Genomic DNA, 23,170 nt, shown 5'->3' on the forward strand with positions numbered 1-23,170 from the left:
AGTATATTTATTTATTATTTTATTATTATTATATTAATACTTCATCAAAACTTTTTGCACTCCAAAGTAGAATATTAGATACTTACAACTAATCTACAAATATTAAAAAAAAACAAAGAATTCACATAGATTTCTCACAAAATTACCGCCAAAATATTAGTGACAGTTCAAAAAAAAATATTGACCCGGCCCTGAGGACAATCGGGGCGACCGAAACCTCCCTGTGACACTGAGAACAATCGCGAGAGGACATAAAATTTCATAAAGGCCCGCGAATTAAAAAATGTCTGGGCGGAGGGAAATTAAAAAGTAGCGGTGAAAGTGGCACAAAGGCCATAATTCGTCTCGTCCGTGACGGCTGGACATTTGGATTCCCGAATACCAACCCTGTTTCACCTCTCTTGCATGCATTCAGTAACGAAACAGGGGATTTAGCTCAAAACACGAAAAACCGATTATACGTTCATTGTTTGTACCCAAATAGCGTGTGCAACACCTACTCTTAACGTTTTTTGTCAACTCTCAATTTATTAACTTTTAAAAGCTTGCACTAAAGCTTTTAAGCTGTACGCCTGAACATTCCGTTTCGCTATTTTCCGGCGTAACAAAGAGAGAATTTCTCTTTCGGCGCTTTAAAAAGCGATTCAGTCTTGTGTGTTGTACCCCTTCTTACCTGCGTGTTGTTTTGGAATCCTGGGCTTGTGCTATAATTTTTGTCGAAAAGAATAGTGCCAGCTTCAGTTTGTTCAGTTAACACAATCCAGTTAACCAAACCAGTGAAGATTGTACAACAAGTGCTTAAAATAAGCGTTTCATTCAAGACGTTTCTGTGATCGAATTTTATACATGAAATAGGTTTTATGGCACTGCTTTTTAATTTGGTCATGGGGAAATGGATCGGTGTTGCAAATATTGTTTTTTTAAAGAGAATATGTTCACAGAGCAGATCGAGCGTGATGGAAGGTGATTATGTCATCAAAAACTTTATTGGCATCGCAATTTCCTTCTTCTTTTGGCACTAGTTAATCTGGAAGTAGTTTTAATGTCTTTGACACTTTTTTTTACAAGACCATAAGTGAAATTAATGTATATATGTAATACCGTAAGTAATTATTCCCCTTGACATATGATTTATATGATGACATTAAAATACTGCTCATATATGACGATGGCCATATTTTACAAATGGTGGAGACGCGATGTATGTCAAAAACCTACACCTGGCTATCAGAGACGGAATACCCCGCCAATTAAGCTATACGTCTTTAAAATGCTGCCATAACATGTATCTTATTTTAAACATCTGCCAAAATGAAAGATAGGTACTTAATTTATCTCTCCAGTGATTAGTTATGTGCAGTACTTGATTATAGTGATAATTTCCGAAAAAACAATTTCCTATGAGAGTTTTTTTTTTTTTTTTTTTATTAACTATAGGCCAGCGTTTGACGACAATCATGCCCATTAGAAAGCAATGATGAGGTCTAGGTTGGAGCACGCTTGCCTAGAAAAAGCCTATTCACTCTAGCCTTGAAGGTACTTAAATTATACGTGGCAGGAAACACAGTTTCCGGGAGGGCGTTCCACATCTTAGCGGCACGTATCAGAAACGTGGATAAAAAACGTATAAGTAATGGCAGCAAACAGAGCTGCGATTGCAGCGTATGATATGTTTCGGTGTACACAACCACATTTTCGTAGTCGTTTGGCGCAATGTACCGCCCGCAGGTCGACGTAGACCGCAGAGACCTCACGTCACATTTTCACCGCCATATAAATTCGAACCACCGGTCTAAACAACAACTCCGAGTGGTAATTTTCGCCTATGTTGTTGCAATTTTCACCAATTTTCCTCGAAAATCGCTCCCGAACGAACCGCCCTACCGTGAGACTACAGAATGGATTAAACTCACGTAGATATCTAACGAAGGGGGAGTTCGTTTACGGAACAACTTTTACGAAAGGAGCTACGTTTGAGTTGGCGTTTGAAATGCTCGTGTGGAATATTAAATTGTTTAAGCGTTACCTTTGACGTTCCCTACCATGCTGTAGCCACGTACCGTAATAATTACTCTAACTCAATCTGCATAAATGTAACTTTGTTTCTGTTCTCGATAGTCGAACTATAGACCTTTAGAGAGCATTAACACGTTGTGGCTGCGGTAACAAGCGTTGATTACGAAGCTCGCTGAAACAAACTAGGTCGCAATAAAGAGTTGCCGTATTGTTTAAATGCAACAGCCACTTCCGTGTTCGAAACAGTTGTTAACTATAAATGGTTTCGGGCATTCACACCGCAGCAAAGGGTTAAAAGAATAAAGCCCGATCGAAAATCTGAAATACACTCAGTTCACTTTTATTTACATCCGCGCACCAAACAAGTTCACAAAATCACAAAGAGCTCGAGGCGTCTCGTGAAAAAGGACAGTTTACTCTTTCAATAAAGAGTTTGCTTGCCGCAATATTACTTCGCCGCTTAGCCCATTTCGAGTGCTTACCGCGCTATAATATGCATTAAACTGCACTGGCATCGGCGGGTACCGCTGCGAAAGTTGTAGCGATGCTCGAGGTGCCGCCAGACAATGAGAAATGAGCGTATGATGCTCCGCAATGCGGGCACGTCTCGTTTCATTCCACTTGTTATATCGCGCCTAAATCACTGTTTCTACACAACTTTAGAACTCTACGAGGCCGTAATGAAAGTTTGACAGTGACTGTCATACGCACGAACCCCTGTTTGTCAATGCAAATGTACCAGGGTATCAAAGACGTTAAGAGTATTTATAAGTTAACGAAGTTAATTAAATTCCTCGAGTCGACGTCAACACCGTGACTCTTTAGTATCAAGAGCGCCTTTGTTAACAAACGAACGCAATATATGTTAACATATCGCAAGCAGACAGGTTTAAAACAACGTTCTCCAAACTTAATTACAACGCTCCTGGGATAAAAGAAAGGATTCTATAATATTCGTTATGTGTAAAGGGTTGGTTCTTTGCCAAAAACTGGGAAATCAAATAGTAGACCGCTCACCCTAAGCTGGCTTTGACGTCATATGCGAAATACGAGGCTATTAAATACGATTTAAAATTCACAGTCGGCTCAACGGACGAGTCGCCACTCGCCGCTGTGGGTATGATAGCTATTTGATAACATCATTATACATCCAACTTCGCAAAACATCCTACAAATTCCCGGAAATTTATTTACGGACAGTTAACATGTATGGAAAATTATATTGCCTCTTCGAATATTAACAAAGAAATACTCCCTTTAGGCAAAGTGATTTAACATTCAAATTTATGTATGATTGGATCGGCAATTTGCAATCTATTTACCATATACGAGTACGTAATATTTAGCGATACGGTACGATATCGCTTTTATAAGTATCGGAAACCCATTTCGCTAAGTGCATCGAGTCCAAGTTTTGCTATAAACATGAGATGCGATTCCTACAAAATGATATGTGAAGGTGGGTAAATTATCGTGTTCTCAGTCGCCATATATTCATGCGAGCCTCTCCGTAATAGTGGGAATATTCTTCCCGGAACATCTCGGAGTTTCCCTGATGAAGTATCGCCCCGGGGTTCATCGACTTGCATTGCCCACAGGACGAAAATGAACGATATTTATAGCCTAGTTGTGATACGATATACTGAAGAGAATTTCTGAAGTAATTTATAGTTTGCACTACCCTCACGTAAACTGTGCTCGTTATAAAATTACCCACCTACTTTAAGGTATTAAATAGCTATGAAACAAAATCGCAGCAGGTACGGTTCATATAATCTAATGGAAACTTATGAGACGATTGCTTTTGTAAAACCCCAACGTGAAACGAGTGGTGTTATTAGTTTAACACCTATGTCCGTCGATCTGTAAAACTGTAGCTTTTAATATATTACTAGAACTTCTATTAGATTACCATATTTCTATTATATCGTTTCTATTATTTTCCTAGACCATAGTTCTATGGTATGGTGGGTATAGTATCTTCTCTCTCTATCTCTTTGTTTATTCACATGAAATCTAATTAATGATCTAAGATTAATTAATGTTGTACAGATTTTATATTCCACTGATATTATTGTAACCTTAACACGCATGAAAAACTTAAACTAAAAAGGATATCAAATTGAATAGGAACACAGTAGGACACAGATTTATACGATATGAAGTATGTATGTAACTTTACGTTATTATTAAACGATTATCGCTTTCATATTTATCATCGTCATCATCAGGTGCGATCTTCAAATTGAAGTCGGAGGTCAATAAGAGGTCAGCTTGTGAAAAATCGTACGATGATCTGACTCATTCATCATCATCATCATATCAACTCATTACCGGCCGACTACAGGGCAGGGGCCTCCTCCTACGATGAGAAGGGGTTAAGGCCGTAGTCCACCACGCTGATCCAGTGCGGATTGGTGGACTCCACATACCTTTGAGAACATTATGTAGAACTCTCAGGCATGCAGGTTTCCTCACGATGCTCTCCTATACTGCTGTGACTCATTACATGATATAATGTTAAGGACTTAAAAAGGATGGGCGGATTTCAATGCCATTTTTTTTTCTATACATAAATGCATCACAATTTTGAAATGCTATCCCGCAAACCGTCGGCAGTTAGCGGACGATCTAAAAACGATTGCACATTCACACAAACACAACCAATTAACTATGCTTATAATTACTATTCAAATCGCGTCCAGCGGGAATAAACATTGATTTTTATTCCCCCAAAACTGGTGGGGGCCGTTGTGGCCGGGATCAGGAATACTAATGCGTTCACTTTTGAACGCTTATTCGCGCCCCGGTGAAGGCGCTCAACGTTTTTTGCATAAAACATCTCATCAAAGGATTGCTTAGGTCCCGGAGTATATTGAATATCAAAAGGTGTACGGGCGAAAAGTTTTGGGGTGGCGCGTTTGCGGCGTCCCTAATGTTGGCCACCGAAAACCGTCTTTAAAAATACACCTTTGGAACGTGTTCCGAATAATTTCCCGTTTATTATAAAATACAAAATAACAAGCAGGATTTACCTTCTCAAATATTTATTGAATTTATTAGTATACCTACTGAACTTGTATGCTGCTGTTTTGTTTCATTCCAGTTTTAATTTATATTTTCTAAGTACCGGGAGGTACCAGGCGAGAAGAAAAATAGCGAGAAATACTGAGTATATGCTGAGCGTTCGAAAAATTACTTGAAAATACTCCGAGCCGCAGGCTTCGTCTCGCAACTTTCTTACAATGTCATAAAAATGTGTTATAAAAAAATTACTTACTTATAATAAAAATAGGTAATTGTATGGTGACATTACATACAACGTACTAATAAAAGATTTAAGCCAATTGTCACTTTTGATCACTTGAAAACACACAAGGGGTTTCTGTATTCCTTTCACAACATTTTGAATAGTAGAAAAAAAACATTAATTTATTACAACGCATTTTGTGTATACGTACCTACCTATACAAAGTCTAAACGCCGTTTTATCGATTAGCCCAATTGCTTTGTGTCCTTCAAAGGAGACCGTCAAACAATCAAAAAGACCGAAACATCAATAGTTGCGGTGGAAACTTTGGGCTCCATAAACAAAATTACAGATATTGATCGCAGCGTAAATAGTAGGGTTGTACATACCTACAAAGAATTAGAACTTCCAAATGTTATAACTATTATTAGCGGTTCCCGGCAAATGCTTCGTCTCCAATTTCTATTAAGTAAAATTTTCACATACAAAATTTCATCATCCATAAACACATTGTTCAAAAAAACGACCATAAAAGTATTTTGTTTCAAATGATGATACAGAGTTATTAAGATTTAATATAACTTTAAAAATTTTGGGCCGTATACCTTTATACCCATAGTAGTGCAGTTCCAGAAAAAAACGGTCAGTCACTATGGATATGTAGTAGGTATGTTTAAATTTTATGATTTGGATTTTAACTATGTCTTCCGAATATTTCTTTAATTTAATTAAATTTAATGTAAAAAATAAACATTTTTCATTCGGTTTTATTTATTTTCTAACTAATTTATTGTTATAGTTACTTAAATGATAAATTATAATTTGGTATTATGTCTGTCTATTTCTTGGTACTACAAAGTGAACATAAATATCTTTTTGACCCTAAAGAATTTATATTTTACTCTTGAAAAAGTTTTAATAAAGTTAAGCCCTGGTGTACATAGAGTATTCTCAACGTATTCAACTCCAACTTCAACTGCGATAAAACGACTTTGAATACCTCGATTTAGATTTCAGTTCCTATAAACTACCTCCTCGATAACCCCAGTAAATAGTATGAAATCGGTCAAAGGGCTCACTCGATCACATAAAATTTCTAACGACAAATCTCATAAAAGTCGGAGAGCTCGTAGGCAAACGTTAGAAGCCGCGCTCCTCGATTTACGGCGCCTATAAAATACATATTGCGATTTGTGATAAAAGTCCGCACCAATTTGTTGATATCAGCGGAATTAATTTACTTTTATTGCTTTAAGGATATACTGAATACTATTGATCAACCTTTTAATGTACCACTACTGTAAATACTGCTTGTTTAAAAGACCGCATTTAAAATGTATTTAAAAAGTATCCTTACACAGTGTGCATAGATAATATTAAACCTTTTAGGGCTGTCGAAATTCGAGCCTCGGCAATAATTGCCAGCTTAACACATTTGTAAAACAAATACCTAAAAAACACCTTACGAACACAATTTCAAACTTCATATAAAAATACACGAGGATGGCCCACAATGAGACGTGAAAACCTCAGGAAGGTAAAAACGTCACGGCGCGAGAAGGGAGTTTTAAGGAAAACCCATCCAATTGGCGAGCGAAAATCTATAGGTTAAGCTGGGACTTTTTATGAAAACCAATAAAGATGTTAGAGCTACTTTGTGTTTGGGAATTTATACCACTTGGAGGAATAAAACTTATATTGTTCGGGGATCGCAAAAAAGTTTTCACTTAAGGCCTGTCGAAGCGAAATCTTTATTGGATTGCGGGATTATTTCTTTGAACCTTTATTGAAGGTTCCGTGATCATTGGAAAGGAAAATATGAAAACATAATTACGACTTGCACTAACCCTTACCTCCGTTCGATACTGCTTTAATTTGATTGAAAGGTATTTTATTGCATCGAATAAAAATCAGAGGAAAGTAACTGAAATCCCTGGGCATTTTACTATTATACCAATAGAGACGGGTTGAAATAAAGTATTAATGGCACAATAATAATAATATTGCCTTCTTTATACTACTATGCTGTTTCTGTGTATTGCGTAGCTAAAAGCTAGTTTTGGATGAGTAATGGCTCCGAAACGTGATCTACTAACTACTTTTGGCCTCATAAGAAGGCTCAGAGTCACTCAGCGGAAGATGGAGAGAGCTATGCTTGGAGTATCTCTGCGTGTTTCCTATCAACATATTCTAGCTTTAAGTTTAAGTTAAGGAATTTAGCTATCATCGTCCCCTCACAATAATAAACATGAATTTTAGAATTTGAATTTGAAATTTAAATTTGATAAAATCAAAAATATAAGATCCGCCGAAGCACCAGAGTTACGATGATGACGATGTATGTGGGCATTAACAAAAGTACAGATGTGGTTTATTTTCAGAAAAACATATATTTGGGTAACAACATCTAGGTTTTCTTATCGAAAATAATATTGCTCCTAATGGAACAAAAATAGTATGAATGAATGAATGAATATACTTTTATTGTACACCACATAGAAAATTTACAGATATACAAATACAACAGCACAATAAGGTAGAACGTACAATTTAATTTAACGTAAAACAAAAATAAAACTAAACTTATCAAATAACTTTACAGCTCATGTAACATCAGCAAAGCAGAGTTATCGATCGTTCTGTATTTTTACTTATTCTCGTATCTTTCATACCGCCCTAAAAGAGTTTACGGTCAGACGTGCTCGGTATTGCCTTATGTGCCTAATTTGTTACTAAAGACCGGTATCTCGGGGGAAATCCCCGATCTACCAATGTGGGATTGTTTAATTATTTTGTTAGACTCGGCTGTGATCGGAATTAATGGTTATAAGTAGAGGAATTTATAAGCCTAGCTAATAAACCAGTGGTTCCCAATCTTAAAGATATTTTTCTTTACTAACAAAGGAGTTTAATAATGTGCTATGTTTGCCAACGTTTAAATCTTGATACGTTTTCTCCTTAACATGATTATTAATAAACCACCTATACTAACATAATATCGAAGTTCTCTAATTATTATTTTTTTACATTTGTCTTGAAATGTTATAGTAACCTAAATATAAGAATGTTCAAAGTGATAAAATACACAAAATGTAAATACTTTTAATTAAAAAAGGAATGAGAATCTGTCTAGTATCTTTGAGAAAATCTTACAATCACAAATCACGATCCTAACAGACGTATGTTATTTTAACGATTCGATATCGCCGGTCATCGATAAGAATGCACCAGATGGTTCAACATGGTTAGTTTAGTAAAGAAACGAGTGCGTTAAATAGCAAAAGAAAGAACTGAAACAGAAAAGTGGAAGTAACAGAGTATATTGGTATAATTCAACGCAACGAAGTTTAAAATTAATACTTTGAGTGTTTCTTTAGACTTTACTCTTTTAGACATGTTGTTTAAATCAAGGCACCAAATTCAAGCATCAACAGCTGATAGATCTAATTATTGCCCTAGCTCTTAACATTAATAAATCGTTTAGTTTTAATATTCCGTGCAAATGACGCTTTATAAAATGTAAAGTGAGTATTTTATTATCTAAAAGATTTTAATATCATCTCATAAAACTTTAGAAAGCGCTGCGTTAGACAGATTACATTCGTACAGTATCGATGTTAGAATCTAATTAATTTTCCTTGCGTGGAATATACCGTGAGGAGAATATTAAATTATCGCATCGCTCTTTACAAGAATAATCCTATTAGAATCTTAACAAATTAATTTAAAAATACGTTTCGCAGCTATTTATCCCCAACGAAGCCGTTTTATTTGTAATATTTATGAATGGACAAATGCTTTTGATATGCCTGTACATTAAATCAATGCTCGTATTATTCAAATATTAAGTTTAAAGTTATTAAATCAAACTAAATTGGTATAATCATATATAATCATCATATATCTCAACTGAATTAAAGTAGCGTGGTATGCGTCATCCCTAGTCCCTACTAACGTAAATGCGGAAGTGTGTTTGTCGCTTTGTTGGTTTTTCAACTGACACTGGATTGACCGGGTTTCCTTAAAAAATAATAGACCGGATAGATAAGAAAGCAAAGGAAGATAATGGCATAAGATAGCGTCAAACCCTTTATCGTGACAGCATTTGATTTTAATGCAAAGTCGCGGAATAGACGTAAAAAAATAACGTTAATCGTCAAACATTACCACGTCACGTCTTAGAACTTAAAATGCGTAAAGAGATTGACGTAAATAGATTCCGTCTTCACAGGGCCTCCACTCCCTTTCTCTCCCCTAACACCTCGTATTTACTAACAAACACACTGAATGCTTTCCCTTGTACTCTGTTATCGCATCAACTCGATCTTCTGTATAAGAAGCAAGCCTAATATTATGTGTGAAACTTTCACAGGAGCAATATAAGTTAAGAGGAAAAGTCTTTGTGTGAAATCCCTAACAGATTTACAAACTTAGAGTGTTGGTTGTAATGAAAACTTAAATCGATTTTTCCATCATTTACATCAGTAGACGAGGCATCTTGATATTTTTTTTCTATTTCCTTTTTAATATTTGTAAAATAAATTGACATCTGAACTCCGAAGCATAACAGGCCTGTCGCAAACAGATTCTTCTACAAAGCAACCTCTCCCCACCTCTCCGATGTCTAACACGTATTTACTAACAAACACACTGAATGCTTTTCCTTGTATTCTATTATCGCATCAACTCAATCTTCTATGTACAAAGCTAGGGTAATATATTACGCGTGAATCATGAATGGAAGCACCATGTACACAATACATAAGTGAGTACCTACCTAGACCCATTAGTATCTTGGAGATGTCTCATAAAAGTTCAAAGTTTGTATTAAACGTAAGCTTATAGAAATGTCCTATTTTAGTATAAAGGACTAAATATTCGATAAAAAAAACAAGGGTGTAAGTATTGTTCTAACCAGGTGGCACTTTTAATAAATTGACAATGTGAGATGGTGGTAACAAAAAAAACACCCAGCTAAGTTTTTGGTGGGCATTTGGAACCCTCGTAGCTTTAGTTTTAAATCTACGAATATGTTTATCGCCATCATCTCACTACGGTGTAATTCTCATGTAGTGTACGCATCAAAAGTGCCACCTATGGGCCTACTTAATTAAAGATATTTTTGACTTTAACGAGTGCAACTAAATTTGAAAGCTTTATTAGCCTACATTGATATACATCGAACTTGTTCTTGCTTATTAAAACTGTTTAAGTTCAATTTTAGTATAAAATTACTGTTGCTATTGGGTTCGTAAAGAAATGAAATTTAAAATCAATGATAAGGTTTTTTTTACTAGCTCGAATATAGTTGAAATTTACAATAATTTGATCAGTATAAGAAACTAAAAATTCATATAACTTATACTTTTAAAAAACAATCTTCTTAGCAATATTTCTAAGAAATGTCATTTAATTTATCTCTGCATACTGCTGTCCCGAGATGAAAAATCAATTTGGAACAGACAATAAAACTAAGAGTCTTAAGTCTTACTATAAAAGGTCCTCTCTACAGTAAAACTTTGATGAACTAGAGGTTATCATTTGCAAATACAAATCACGAGGCCCAAGTTTTTTCTGTCAAAAAATCTCCAGCCTGGAGTAAGGAATTTGGTGCTATAAAGAATTATCATCATTGATCATAAGCACGCAAACCTACATTAGCAAAGTGTCTAAGTCCTATGAGAGTCTAAGCTCGTAATCCTTAAGTCCTATGAGAGAGTAGGGCAGCCCCCTGCTTAATATAAAAAGGCTGAAGATGATGAGGATCCTTTACTCCCTTTCGTACTGAAGATATTGAACTAGATAGAGTTTTATTACTGCCTTAAATTCATTGCTCTATAAACATCTCAATTTTGCAAGAAAGTTAGAGGCGTATGAAATGATTTCCGCTTTAACAAAACATCATACTTTGTACTATGCAACTCATGATCCTTAGTCTACCATGCTAAGAACTAGACCAATCTTCAATCTGAAGTTTTGAAGTAGATAGATAAACTAAAGGAATTTTCAAAAACGACCTTTAATTGCTGTTTTAAACAGAGAACAAAAAATAATCCACTATAACATAAAATCTCCTCCTTGAAGACTTAAAAAACTACGTACAGTCGAATATAAAACTGCCTTATTTTTGTAGTCTGTTTTGTGTATTTCTGCGTATTGTGTACTCCTTTTTGTATTGCTCATTAGGGTCGCCTAAAACAGAACGTCTCATTTATTATTAGCTTAGCTCCGCAATACAAGTGATTAGGGCAAAGCCATGATTAGATCTACAACGCTGGTCAGCGAAGGCCAACTATGGAGGTATCGCGTAATTACTTTCTATAGCGCGTTTATTGTGCCCCAATTGGCCCTGAATATGTTTCTCATTATCCTTTATTATACCTCCGATGCTAATCACACCGATTCTATTGCGCCTGAAACGATTCTAATTGAATCGGACGTGTTTTGACTTTGAACATGAGAGCTATCATTTAGGTATCCAAATCGATGAAAAACCATTAGTGATGTTTTTATCTCTTAAGTTAAGCACTTCTGTTATTCTTTCTGGACCTCGCACTGGTTAACACAGTGTTGGTAGACTCCCACGCCGTGGACGGTTGACATCATGCAAGACGCCGCCGGACCCAAACGGCACAAGACCGTGGTATTTGGAACTCCTTCACCTATGTGGAAGTCCATTGGTTGGCCATGATGATGAAGGACGATGATAAATACTGCTCCTCCGCAAGGGCTCTTCCTTACTCTATGGTACCCTAAGAGCCTTACTTTATGGTAAAAATCATTTTCAACCAGCTACCGGCACACTGAAAGTCACGAGTCTACTCCCAGAATAAGACGCATTGCCTAAATGCGTCTTATTCTGGGAGTAAACTTTTAGGACATTATGGAAAAAATATGGCACGTATTTCAAGACCCGTTCGTTTACCGCAGGTGCTATTTTAAAACGCACAAAACTCTGAAAAGTATGGAGTGCGTGCCATGAATCGAACTCGGTCCCAGCCTAAAAGAGAGGCTGAAGTCGTAATCACGATGTCAACGCTTTGGTAATACACAATTTCTACTCTGGATCCATTCGGTCAACTTGTATACGACCAAGCCCGACGACAAGTCATCAAATATTCCCTCTACAAAGTGATTTAGCTGATGCGGACAGATTTGCCGATATAATCCCTAGATTTGATTATCTAACAGCTCAGAAATTCATCAACATAATGTTGATAGAGCTAATAGCTAATAGTTAAGTTAAATTCGGTTTTGAAAATAGATTTGAAAACTTTAAGGCAAAATGTCAAAAAAATGAATAACTAGATTCACGCTAACCAATTATTATATCAATTGATAGATATATTATTATTATTAATAAAAATTAGGACGGCAAGAAGCCACGAAATAAATATAAACAACACAACAAGAAGGATAACATAACAATTAATTAATATTAAAAAGAAAAACAAAGGCAAATTATAAGGATTAGATAGAAAATTATACCTGAATAAATGAACAATATTTGTATCTTGTATTCTTAATCAACTTAAAAAAAGAAGGGGTTAAGGACCTGAACTGTTTTTTTCTGTGTATGTAACGCGATATATCCACCAATTGTGAACCGGTTTTAATGATTCTTATTTGAAATGGTTTGGGTAAACCTCAAGGGTGGCTTTATTAGGGTACATTTACTAAGGGTGTTTTTATTGATTTCTTCTATCAAAAAATCGGAAAAGAAGTAATGCATTGCAATGGCAGCTTTCTATCATGTAATATAAAGTGCTGTTTAAAGTGAGTGACGTGTGGGCAACGAGTGGTCCACTCGTCGTAACTACTGGCAGTAAAATATTCACAAGTTTGCTTTATGTTCCTTAACACAAAGCTCACATTCCAATGCTGTAGTTTAAACAGAGGTGATTTCGGTCGCTAGGATCCGTGAAGGTCACCTGCCTGAAAGTTCTCCATAATCTTTTCAGAAACATGGCGGACTACGGCCCAACCCTTCTCACTCTGAGTGGAAGAGGAGGCTCGTGCCCTGCTAGGCTTAAGCAAAACATCTATTTTTACAAGCTTTATATTAGCTTCAAAATTCAAAATTCATTTATTTCAAGTAGGTCTTATATAAGCACTTTAGAAACGTCAAGTCTGTCTGTGTGTAGTGACTCTACCACCGGTTGGGAAGGAAGATTCTACCGAGAAGAAGCCGGCAAGAAACTCAGCAGTTGCTCTTTTCCAATATCAACAATTTACATTTTACATTTTAAAATTCATTTTTCTATCTTGTGAGAGATGAAAGCGGATCCGGTTGCTTCCAAGCAACCATGTCATTAAGAAATTCATCAATTATATAATAACCTCGCTGTAATAAATGTGTTTTAACACATTCTTTAAACTTATGCATTGCTAGGTCCAAAATTATTATCACCTGTATATATGTTTGTAACCGACTCTTTTGTACTTGATTTAGACCCTCTTCAAACAGTCTGATTTCGTTCAAACTTTGTACATATATTGAGAACCGATGACAATATACTAATTTGATAGATTATTCCGTTTTTCAATTTGCATTATTAGATTTTTGTTAGTTAATAAATTAACTTAAATCTTATTATTAATTCCTTAATTAATTTTCATCGATAGTCCATAAGGCAGGGATGATGTTAATTTTAATTTCCAATCATTATCTTTAGTCGATTTCTCTAATATTAACAAATTTGATGGTGAATGATAAACCGATTAATTTTGCTATAATAGTAGTTTAAGAAAAGCTAAAAATCACGCTCTTATAAATAACTATACTAAAGGTAAAAATTAGTTTGGTTTTTTTATACCAAGCGTGTTTTTAGTTTGTTTGAAATATTACTTTTTTTCGACTTTTACGAGTATCCATTTACACGTTTACCCTTATGAAAAATATCCATTCAAATTTTAAGTATTGAATATTTAAATATCCATAGTAGAGAACTGTGGTTATTTTACTTCATAAGCTATTCAAGCAACATAATTACAGGTGCTTGTTTACGTCAATCACTGTAGTGGAAAACTAATGTGTATGTCAGCTTGGCGCTTTCGATGTAATATAAATGAGATTGCCGATTCCCGAAGTGCTGTTTGCGGATCTATTATGGAACGGTAGGCATTAGGAATAAACAACGATACTCTATTACGAATCAGAGTAGGTACTCAATGAAATTAAGATGTTTTTAGTGTTTCAGTTTAAACAGAAATGATCATTTGCTCTCCAGCAATTTCGTGTTAATGGACCGAGTTTAAAATATATAAGTGACTAGCGTACCCCCTCCACTTTGTCCCTCAACTTTTTACTATATATTTTTTTATACATTTTTTTCCGTTCTTGCAACATATTTCATGGATTCTTCGCTTTTATATAATATTACTATAGATTTTAGCTTTGTTTTAGTAACACTAATCGGTATTACATTTATTCACTTCACCTAGAGATGATTTCTACAACTTTAGAAAAATTCTTCACCACGAAAACGTTTCTTAGCAGTACAAATTCTCCTGGGGAACATTTAAAGAATACAATTTTATACAGATATCAGACTTACTAATATGATAAGATCTCTCCTCCTTAGTCGTTCACTCTTGACAATGGTCGTGGTTGGCGATAGTCCATTTTCTCTGGCGCCTCCACTTGTAACGGTCTTCAGCGTTTTGGCGATTGGACTGTACAGGTTTGGAGTTGGAGCTTTTATCAGGTCTGCCCGACGCGTGGGTGATCGAGCGCGTAACCGTTTGCCTTCCACACTCTCCTGGACAACGAGTCGTTCCATGGAGTTTTTATTCCTAACAATATGTCCAAAAAATTTGAGGATTCCTATCTGCACATTCGACGATAATCTCTCTTTGATTAATCCGAAAAGCTGTCCAAGGGATCCGCAGCAATCGAAGAGAAGATCAACCAAAACCATAATATAAGACATTTGACTTTGCTTAAGGGATTGCGAAGTAAGCAATACATTTAGAAATCTGTCATTAAACTTACTACCACCTGTTGCCTGTGACATTATTCACGAAAATTTCCCAACATAAAATCGTATATTTCGCTGGAATAAAAAGTAGCTTATGTTATCCGATTCTTTTGCGCTATATACAAGAGAACATCTCATTAATTCCTAGCTCCACTGCGGCATAAAAAAAAGAGAAAGTAAAAAAAGATAACACATTTTTAAAACTAAACAGACAGGACTAGTTTAATCACTAACGATTAGGTCATCGTAAAGTTGCATACCTGCTAGTTACATTACAGTATAGCAAACTTCTTAGCGTAACTATTATGTATACTGTTTTAAGTACTCATCCTCAGTCTATTGTTGTCCAGCTGGCCGCAGGCATAATCTCTTTCCTCTCTTGAAAGAGAAGCTTTGACCATCGTCTGGTCAGAAAACGCGTGAAGGATCCAAGAGAGGTTCCAGAGGAACCAGAAGTACCTCGGTGTACTCTTTTGATTGGCCATGAAATTATTCATTCTTAAAAAAGCTTATAAACAAAAGTGTCGTTTATTTTTTACTACTTAAAAATTTATTACCAATTATTACTCCTGTTCACCGTCATCACCGAAGCACATACATTGCACCTTGTTTGTCCCTCTCCCCATTGCACATCAGCTTCGCAAGTCGTTTAGCTACCGCGGTAAGTCTGGCTCTATTACGGATCTGCTCACTAGTCTACAGAATTCATATGAAAGGTACAAAGTTAAACAAAAGGAAAGATGAGTGGCTTTTCAAATTTACCACGTAACGTATACTATGAGCATATTCCTTCATTAGGAACAACAGCATCAGTAGTATAATTACTGATTTATAGTACAACTACTATAACTTAACTAACAATAACAATGACGCTCTGCCATTCGGTGTGAAGCACGACACGCGGTGCCGCAGGGTTGTCTCCCAAATATAATAAAATATCTTAAAAAGTTGCTTAAGAACATGAAAAAGTTGTTGTTCAGAAAAGTCAACTTAGTAGTTTCTGAACGAGGTTACGCAATTTCATAGTTCATAAGCAACGCTTCGAACTAATAAAAAATAAATGGACTTTCTTAACGGCCAGGATCAGGTTTACGTGAACAAATTTATTTATTTCCTATGGATACATAAGTGTTTATCTGTTATTTTTTCTATGCCAGTGGCTAAATTTGCAAATTATTCAATTCATCTGACTCTGTCTTTTAGAGTACTATTAACAATTATATAACCCTACATAAACCTTCGTATAAATCATAAATTATTGAAAACCACAGGCTTGTGTTTTTGTTTAATAACGTTAGGTCTGCCAAAATACCGGGATACTCATATAAACGTCTTGTTCGCGAAAAGTTATAGGTTTGTAATATTAAATCTGGGCTAGTCTGGTGGGAGGCTACTTACCCAAAGACTTTCTGCCAGTAGAATAAGCGTTCCGGCACTATGTGGGCGTAGAAACTTATTAGGGGAATGAGTTTAATATAACTGCCATACCCGTAACTGGTTAGCTCTGAATCATTTCTCGCCACCGAGCGTATTTGCAGTCATGGGCTACGCTACAGCAAAGAAATATTTTTGTCATATCTTGTCATCTTTAAAAAGAAACGATTATAAATCAATCGAAAGCTTTTTTTTAAGAGAGAAGAGAAAATATGTCTGTGGCCAGCTGGACATCAATAGACTGAGGATGAGTGCTTAAAACAGTATACTTAATAGTTACACTAAGATTTTTGCTATACTGGAATGTATGTGTATGTTATCTTTAAAAAAACGAATATCTATCAATCGAATACGTTAAAAAAGAAAAAAAACTTACAATGCCAACTCTTCTTCCAGACGACCCATAATCTCGGTTTTTTAGAGAGTAACCTACATGATGATGGTATTTAATAATAAAATTGTACAAAATAATGAAATTTCTATGAAGAGACAGCCCTGTGACCACGTACCGCTATACTATTGTCCGTAACTCAGTTGGTAATTTCGGTACATGTCTAATCCAATTAGCTATTATGATCCGCGCTCAGAATATTAATTTGATGGTTTTGTAAGGAGGCTGCATTCGAGCTAACCTTATGTTACAATAGCTCCCACTTAATCCTGATCACGTCTTCAATTTGATCGGACTCGGTGTAGTATTTACTGAAGTTACACTGTATCATTATATTGCTGAGTCGTTGAAATTACATAATAGGAAAATAAAGAGAGATATGACAATGTCTACAATATGTAAAAAATAGTTCTCCGAATGACAGATAGAACCAGGAAAAATATTCGGGTACCAGCTAAAAGTATCATTAAAATAAAAAATTTGAATGGGGGAAAACGAGGCATGAAAGTTCGAAAAATCTCTTAATATATGTATTTTAATTAAAAGCACCTGGTTCATTATTTAGCTTTTTTGGAAAATTAACGTTCAAGCCATTAACATGTTTTCAGAAAACCCGCGTTAGGTTTTTTAAAGTAGATCACGCTTAACTGTCTGTTACTTAAGACCTACGGAGGCATCACCGTTGACGTAAACTCGAATAATATAGATGCTAATGTATGACGCTCAAAAACAGCCTACATTGGTTACTTCCCTTTGTAAAAGGGGTTATCTTCTTTTCTATGTTCGTCTGCTCTCCATAGATCTCCTGGGCCAGCAGAACTCTCGTGGATATAAATAAATAATATTTAGAGCTGTCTTGATGATATAATGCGATCAGTGCTTAAACTGAGAAACCTGGACCTCTCCAAAGCATGGAGAAACCTCCCAGTAAACTTAATTGTACAGACAATGAAAATAGATGTGTTTTGCGCAGACTGCGGTAAAAAGTTACAAAACTCATAGAGTTTGCGGTCGCGGTCCTTTGTTGTATGAAACCATTATAAAAGCAAAAACATAGTCGGGATCGCGATTGGTTTGTTGCATGCCTCGTTTAATAGCCTAGCGGTTTGTTAAATGCTTCAATGACTGATTTTAAGTAATCGAAAACTCGGTTTATGGCGATACTCGTACACGCAAGACGCTATGTGCCGCGCCCGTTTTGGCGGTCTGAGTTTTTTTGATGTGAAACATCTATTGGCGCGCCTTGGTAGTAAAATCGACCCGTATTAAAAATGGGGCATGTGAATACACAAAATGATTGCGCGAATGCGTTTTTGTTGATAGGATTAGATTGTTAATTAGTTGTATTACAAACGCATAGCTGAAAATATCAAGTCAAAAGCACGCGTCCGTGGGTAGATCACCAACAATATGGACCGATTTAATGAGAGCTGCCACTCGTACCTCTGGAATGCCACTGGAGAGAGAAGAAGAAAACAGTGGATATCATTACCCATAACCATGACAGCTCTGCCAGGGGTCAACATCTTAGAAAAAGTTGAAAAGATCTTTTCAACTGTGCATTGTAAAGTTGACATCTCCTGCAGATGCTTTATGTTCTAAGCGCAACGTGCGTAGTCAATTTTTTTCTTACATTAATAATTATTTACCACGTATTTATTAATCAATTTTCGGTATCTTTTGGAGTTGTTTTTTGTTTGATCTTGTATTTTCGGAGAATATACTTATTTACATTAAGTTGAGGAGCAAAACGTTAACTAAATAAACATGTTATCCCAATGGAGAGCCGTTTCAAGCATTTGTATTCGAATAATATAACAATATAACGCAATAACAAATTTGTAGGTTCCAGTAGGTTTACATCTAAACGCAAAAATTAAAATACTCTAGACACTTAAGAGATAGTATTTGCTTAAAATCGCGATTTTCAGAAAATAATTAAGAAACGAAACCATAATAACTAAGAGTACGAGTATCATTTTATATACAAGAATTAAAAAGGAAAAAAATAATATAGTAGTGATAAAGAAAGGGTTTCATACATTAGATATTGATAACGTTTATTACGGATATAGTTTATAATTCCTTTATGATTGTTACAGATGAAGGAAAAATTCATAAAATCGTACAGTGGACTCGGAACGGCGACAGCCAGTCAGCTTTACTTGACATCTTCGACGTAACTCCCGGCGAACCAATTCAGGTATGTGAGGAATAAATTGCATTTTAACACCCGCTTTCACGTATGAACGTGATAAAAATTGGAGTTGAAATTTTAACATTGATGACGAAAATATTTTCAAGTGCTGCTCCGACAGGCACTCGATATTTTGATTACATTGATTAAAAAAATGTAGAACCAGTCGTCAATCGTTAGTGTTACAATTTGTTATTTTAGAAATGTAAAATTTGCTATCGCACTTTTTCTTTTTAAAGGTGCAATTACCTTTCTTTGTAGTACAAGCACAATTCAGAATCTCCTATTCTTAGTCAATTAATAAAAGTAGGTATGTCTAGACGTTATTTGTATTCAAGAGTTTTAAGAACTTTAACTTTTACGAGTCTCATGATAACTATTAGTAGGTATTGCGCGGTTTAATATTGCTCTTTATTGCTGCTTTTATTTTTCTTTCTATATTTTCCGAAGACATAAAATTTATGAAAGACGTAACGAAATTAAACTATTTGCAATTCAGTTTCAATTTTTTTTTATTTTGTAAGATAAATTAATCACATACCATTACAAAAATACAATACTTTAGCGATTCTTTTTTACTGCCATCATGCCCAAATTATTATGCGCAGATAGAAGACATAAAAAGTTAATAATAATAATAAAAAAAAATCTAAAAGCAAGTAAAGTATATTAACATATAAAAAATCTAGCATGAACATTATATTATATACTTATAAATACAAAATACTTATTTATTTTGAAAGTCTAAAAAGTTTAAGTGTATACCCGAGATTTGAAAACATTGTTGTAGAAATGGCATAGTGAAATATGCAACTGTAAATGTAATTTAGTTACACAATAGATTTTTTTCTTAGGTGTACAATAAAAGTGTATCAATTCATTCATTCTTTCATTCATTCAAAGTCTAAATTCGAACTTGCTCTCCGCTAGGCCATGGCTCTATCACGCCTACACGGATCTCTCTACGCGGCATCTGATAGACGAGTGCTTCAGCTACGCCTTGCTTTATGTGCAAGGCGCTACGACGCATGCGTGAGATGCGCACGCGATCCATACTGCGGCTGGGATAAGGACGCTGGCGTTTGTAGGGAATATACTCCGGGGTAAGCAATATTGTCTTTATTACTCTTTCGTAGGTAAATTTAACAGCTATGCCACATCTTAAACGCCTTATGAATAACGTAGCAGTTGTAGAGCTTTTTGTGACAGAGCTCTTCCGGGGAAGTACTACTGCAATGCTTATTTCAGCGCTAAGAAGCATTGTTCTTGTCTGTGTATTTACAGCTTGGTGAAAACAGGGCGGCACTTTGTAGAACATTTTCCTTGCATGCCCTACGAAGTTTAGGTTGATTTTAGGCGATGATTTTCCACTTATCATTAGGTGAGCCTCCTGCTTGGTCCGTAAAGTAATTCTACTTATAAAACGGGATAGTTATGCGTATATCAAATTTAAGAGCGTGAAAGAAAACTATTTAACAATTCCTATATAATGCAACGTTTGCAACATTAATAAGACCCTTTTATGCGCAGCTTTTACCCAAGACTTCGTTATCGCGGTTTTGTTTTTCCGGGATATTAAGTAGCCTATGCACGTTTCTAGAATATATTCTATCTTTATGCAAAATGCCAGCGCTATGATCACTGCATCTGATTAAGTGTGTAACAAACTAAAATAATCAGACTCACTTACGCATTTATAAACCAAGTAAGGATGAGTTAACGCAATCAAATACTTTTTAATTAAAACTTCTTTATGTATGCGTAAAGTCGCCCACAATGAGGATAAATGATTGACTGTTAGCTCTATACTGTTATTATTTCCGTAGGCAATTTTCCAGTATTTTTGATACCTTTACCTCGCGATTTAAAATATAAGGCCAGTTTTGCAAACGCCTGAAACACTAAACTAAACTTCCATTAATATGCGCATAAAATAACGAGCCCCGATAAAGCTTATTCAATTCGCGCGACCGAGTTCATAGCGCGTTGAAATTCAATAACACGATACATGCTATTAACTAATCAGACTGCCAAAATTATAAGTAATGCTAACTATTAATACATTTCATACCTACTTACGAGTATATCAAACAAAACTCAAATTCATTTATAGCCTCTATGGCGCAGTGAGTGTAGCGGTCTTATTACTGAGAGGTAAATCCCCGGCCGGGATAATTTGGGAATTTATGATATTTATGTTATCTCTGATCTGGTCTGGTGGGAGGCTCTTAGGCAGTGACTAGTTACCATCCTACCGACAAGGGCATGTCGCCAAACGATTCAGCGTTCCGATACGATGCCGTGTAGAAACCGATTTGGGGTATGGCTTATAACTGCCATACTCCTAGCAAGTTAGCCCGCTTCCATCTTAGACAATATCATAAAATACCATCAGGTGAGATTGCAGTCAAGGGCTAACTTGTAGTAGAAAAAAATGTACTGTAAAATTTCCCAGGCTAATACATTTTATATATTCACAGATTAATTCAAGATGTGGCAAACGAAACAGCTGATATCTGCGATTCCTCGATCTCCCGGAAGAGCGTATCAGCAACTTGGGGTCAGAGCTTGCATCTCGGCAGTTTTGTTAAAATGCCCGAGGTACTACAACCGAGGGCTGTGACGTGGTACCACTATTCCAGGGAAAAGGGTCGACATCCCATTGCATTTAAGTAAGTTGACAAATATTATTATAATTCGACAAGAAGCCATGAGAGCCACTGTATTTGTCTTTATTGCAATACGTTAATTATTATACTCGAAGGAGTCATTAATTCGCGGAAAATGGGTATTATGGAAATGATAAAAGAGTCATTGAGAATCTTTTAATGTCCCACTGCTAAGCACAGGTCTTCTGTCAAATAATAAATATTGAATAGGGTGTTAGGCTTTCATCACACCTGAATGTTGGTAACGAAGCGGATTAGCGGATTTTTTTAATCATCAGATTATTGGTAATCATCACTGGCATCGACGGCTTAACTTGTCATCCGAGGCACGGGGCGAGATAACTAAGGCCTGCTATTGAGAATTTCTGGAAGAAAAACCTATTAACAACTTTTGACCCGACCCGGGAATCGAAACTAGGAACTTAACTTTCGTCTTCACACGACATAGCCAACGTCAGAACTACCAGTAGCTACGATTCGTATTTGTGATAAAAATGACAAAAGAAATTGCGTTACATAAAGTTTCCCTTGAAATTCAGAATAATAACCAGACAGTGGTAACAATAAAAAACATCGAGAAGACAAAGTGAAAGGGTAACAAAGAACAATTATACCACATACCCACACACACAAACTGAACAAGCATGTAACAACATTAATTAAAGTGTTTCCAAATCTACCATTATCTCACTTCCGAGTTCCGCCACCACAATTAAAATGCAAAGGGAAACTGGAGTTTCAATTCATCGAGTCCTATCCTTTACATTACTTTTAAACGAGGGTTTATTTCGCTAGCCCTACTGTAATTATTTCTTAAAATACGGTTAATAGGACGGAATATCAAATTTAGTCAGGTTAAAGGGTTGAAGGCCATTTTGAATTTCGTACGAATTTAATTAGAGAACATTATTTCTCACGCACGTGTGCATGAACTCATTTTTTTGATAAGTAAAATTCGAACAATTATAATTTTTCCGCTTCACACGTATTTTTATCCTTAATAATCGAAGCTCTTTCCTGTTCATTATTCTCCTCTTTTCTATCTTATGCAAAAGGATTGTATTGTTTTTAGGATAAATATAAAGGAGATTGTTGTGAGATTTTCTGTATTCCCTCGTATCTACTTACTACGTACTTCGTGTAAGCTTTTTTTTACTGGATTTCTTTTACCTTATCTACTTAGGTTTTCAATCAATCCAAAGCGGTTGAGCGCGCATATAAAACTTAGGTTGA

The 23,170-nt window shown here is 35.6% G+C and overlaps 1 protein-coding gene across 1 annotated transcript in view; it reads left to right on the forward strand.

Annotated features, from left to right (window-relative positions):
* The window catches only part of LOC120631752 (semaphorin-2A), a 132,412-nt gene that overhangs the window by 105,625 nt on the left and 3,617 nt on the right, over positions 1-23,170 (forward strand). The window contains exons 11-13 of the mRNA XM_039901431.1: positions 19,174-19,274; positions 20,199-20,371; positions 21,749-21,940. Coding sequence (XP_039757365.1) covers positions 19,174-19,274; positions 20,199-20,371; positions 21,749-21,940 — 466 coding nt within the window. The remainder of the gene's footprint in view (positions 1-19,173; positions 19,275-20,198; positions 20,372-21,748; positions 21,941-23,170) is intronic.

Source organism: Pararge aegeria, chromosome 18 (genome assembly GCF_905163445.1).
Source record: "Pararge aegeria chromosome 18, ilParAegt1.1, whole genome shotgun sequence".
Taxonomy (NCBI): domain Eukaryota; kingdom Metazoa; phylum Arthropoda; class Insecta; order Lepidoptera; family Nymphalidae; genus Pararge; species Pararge aegeria.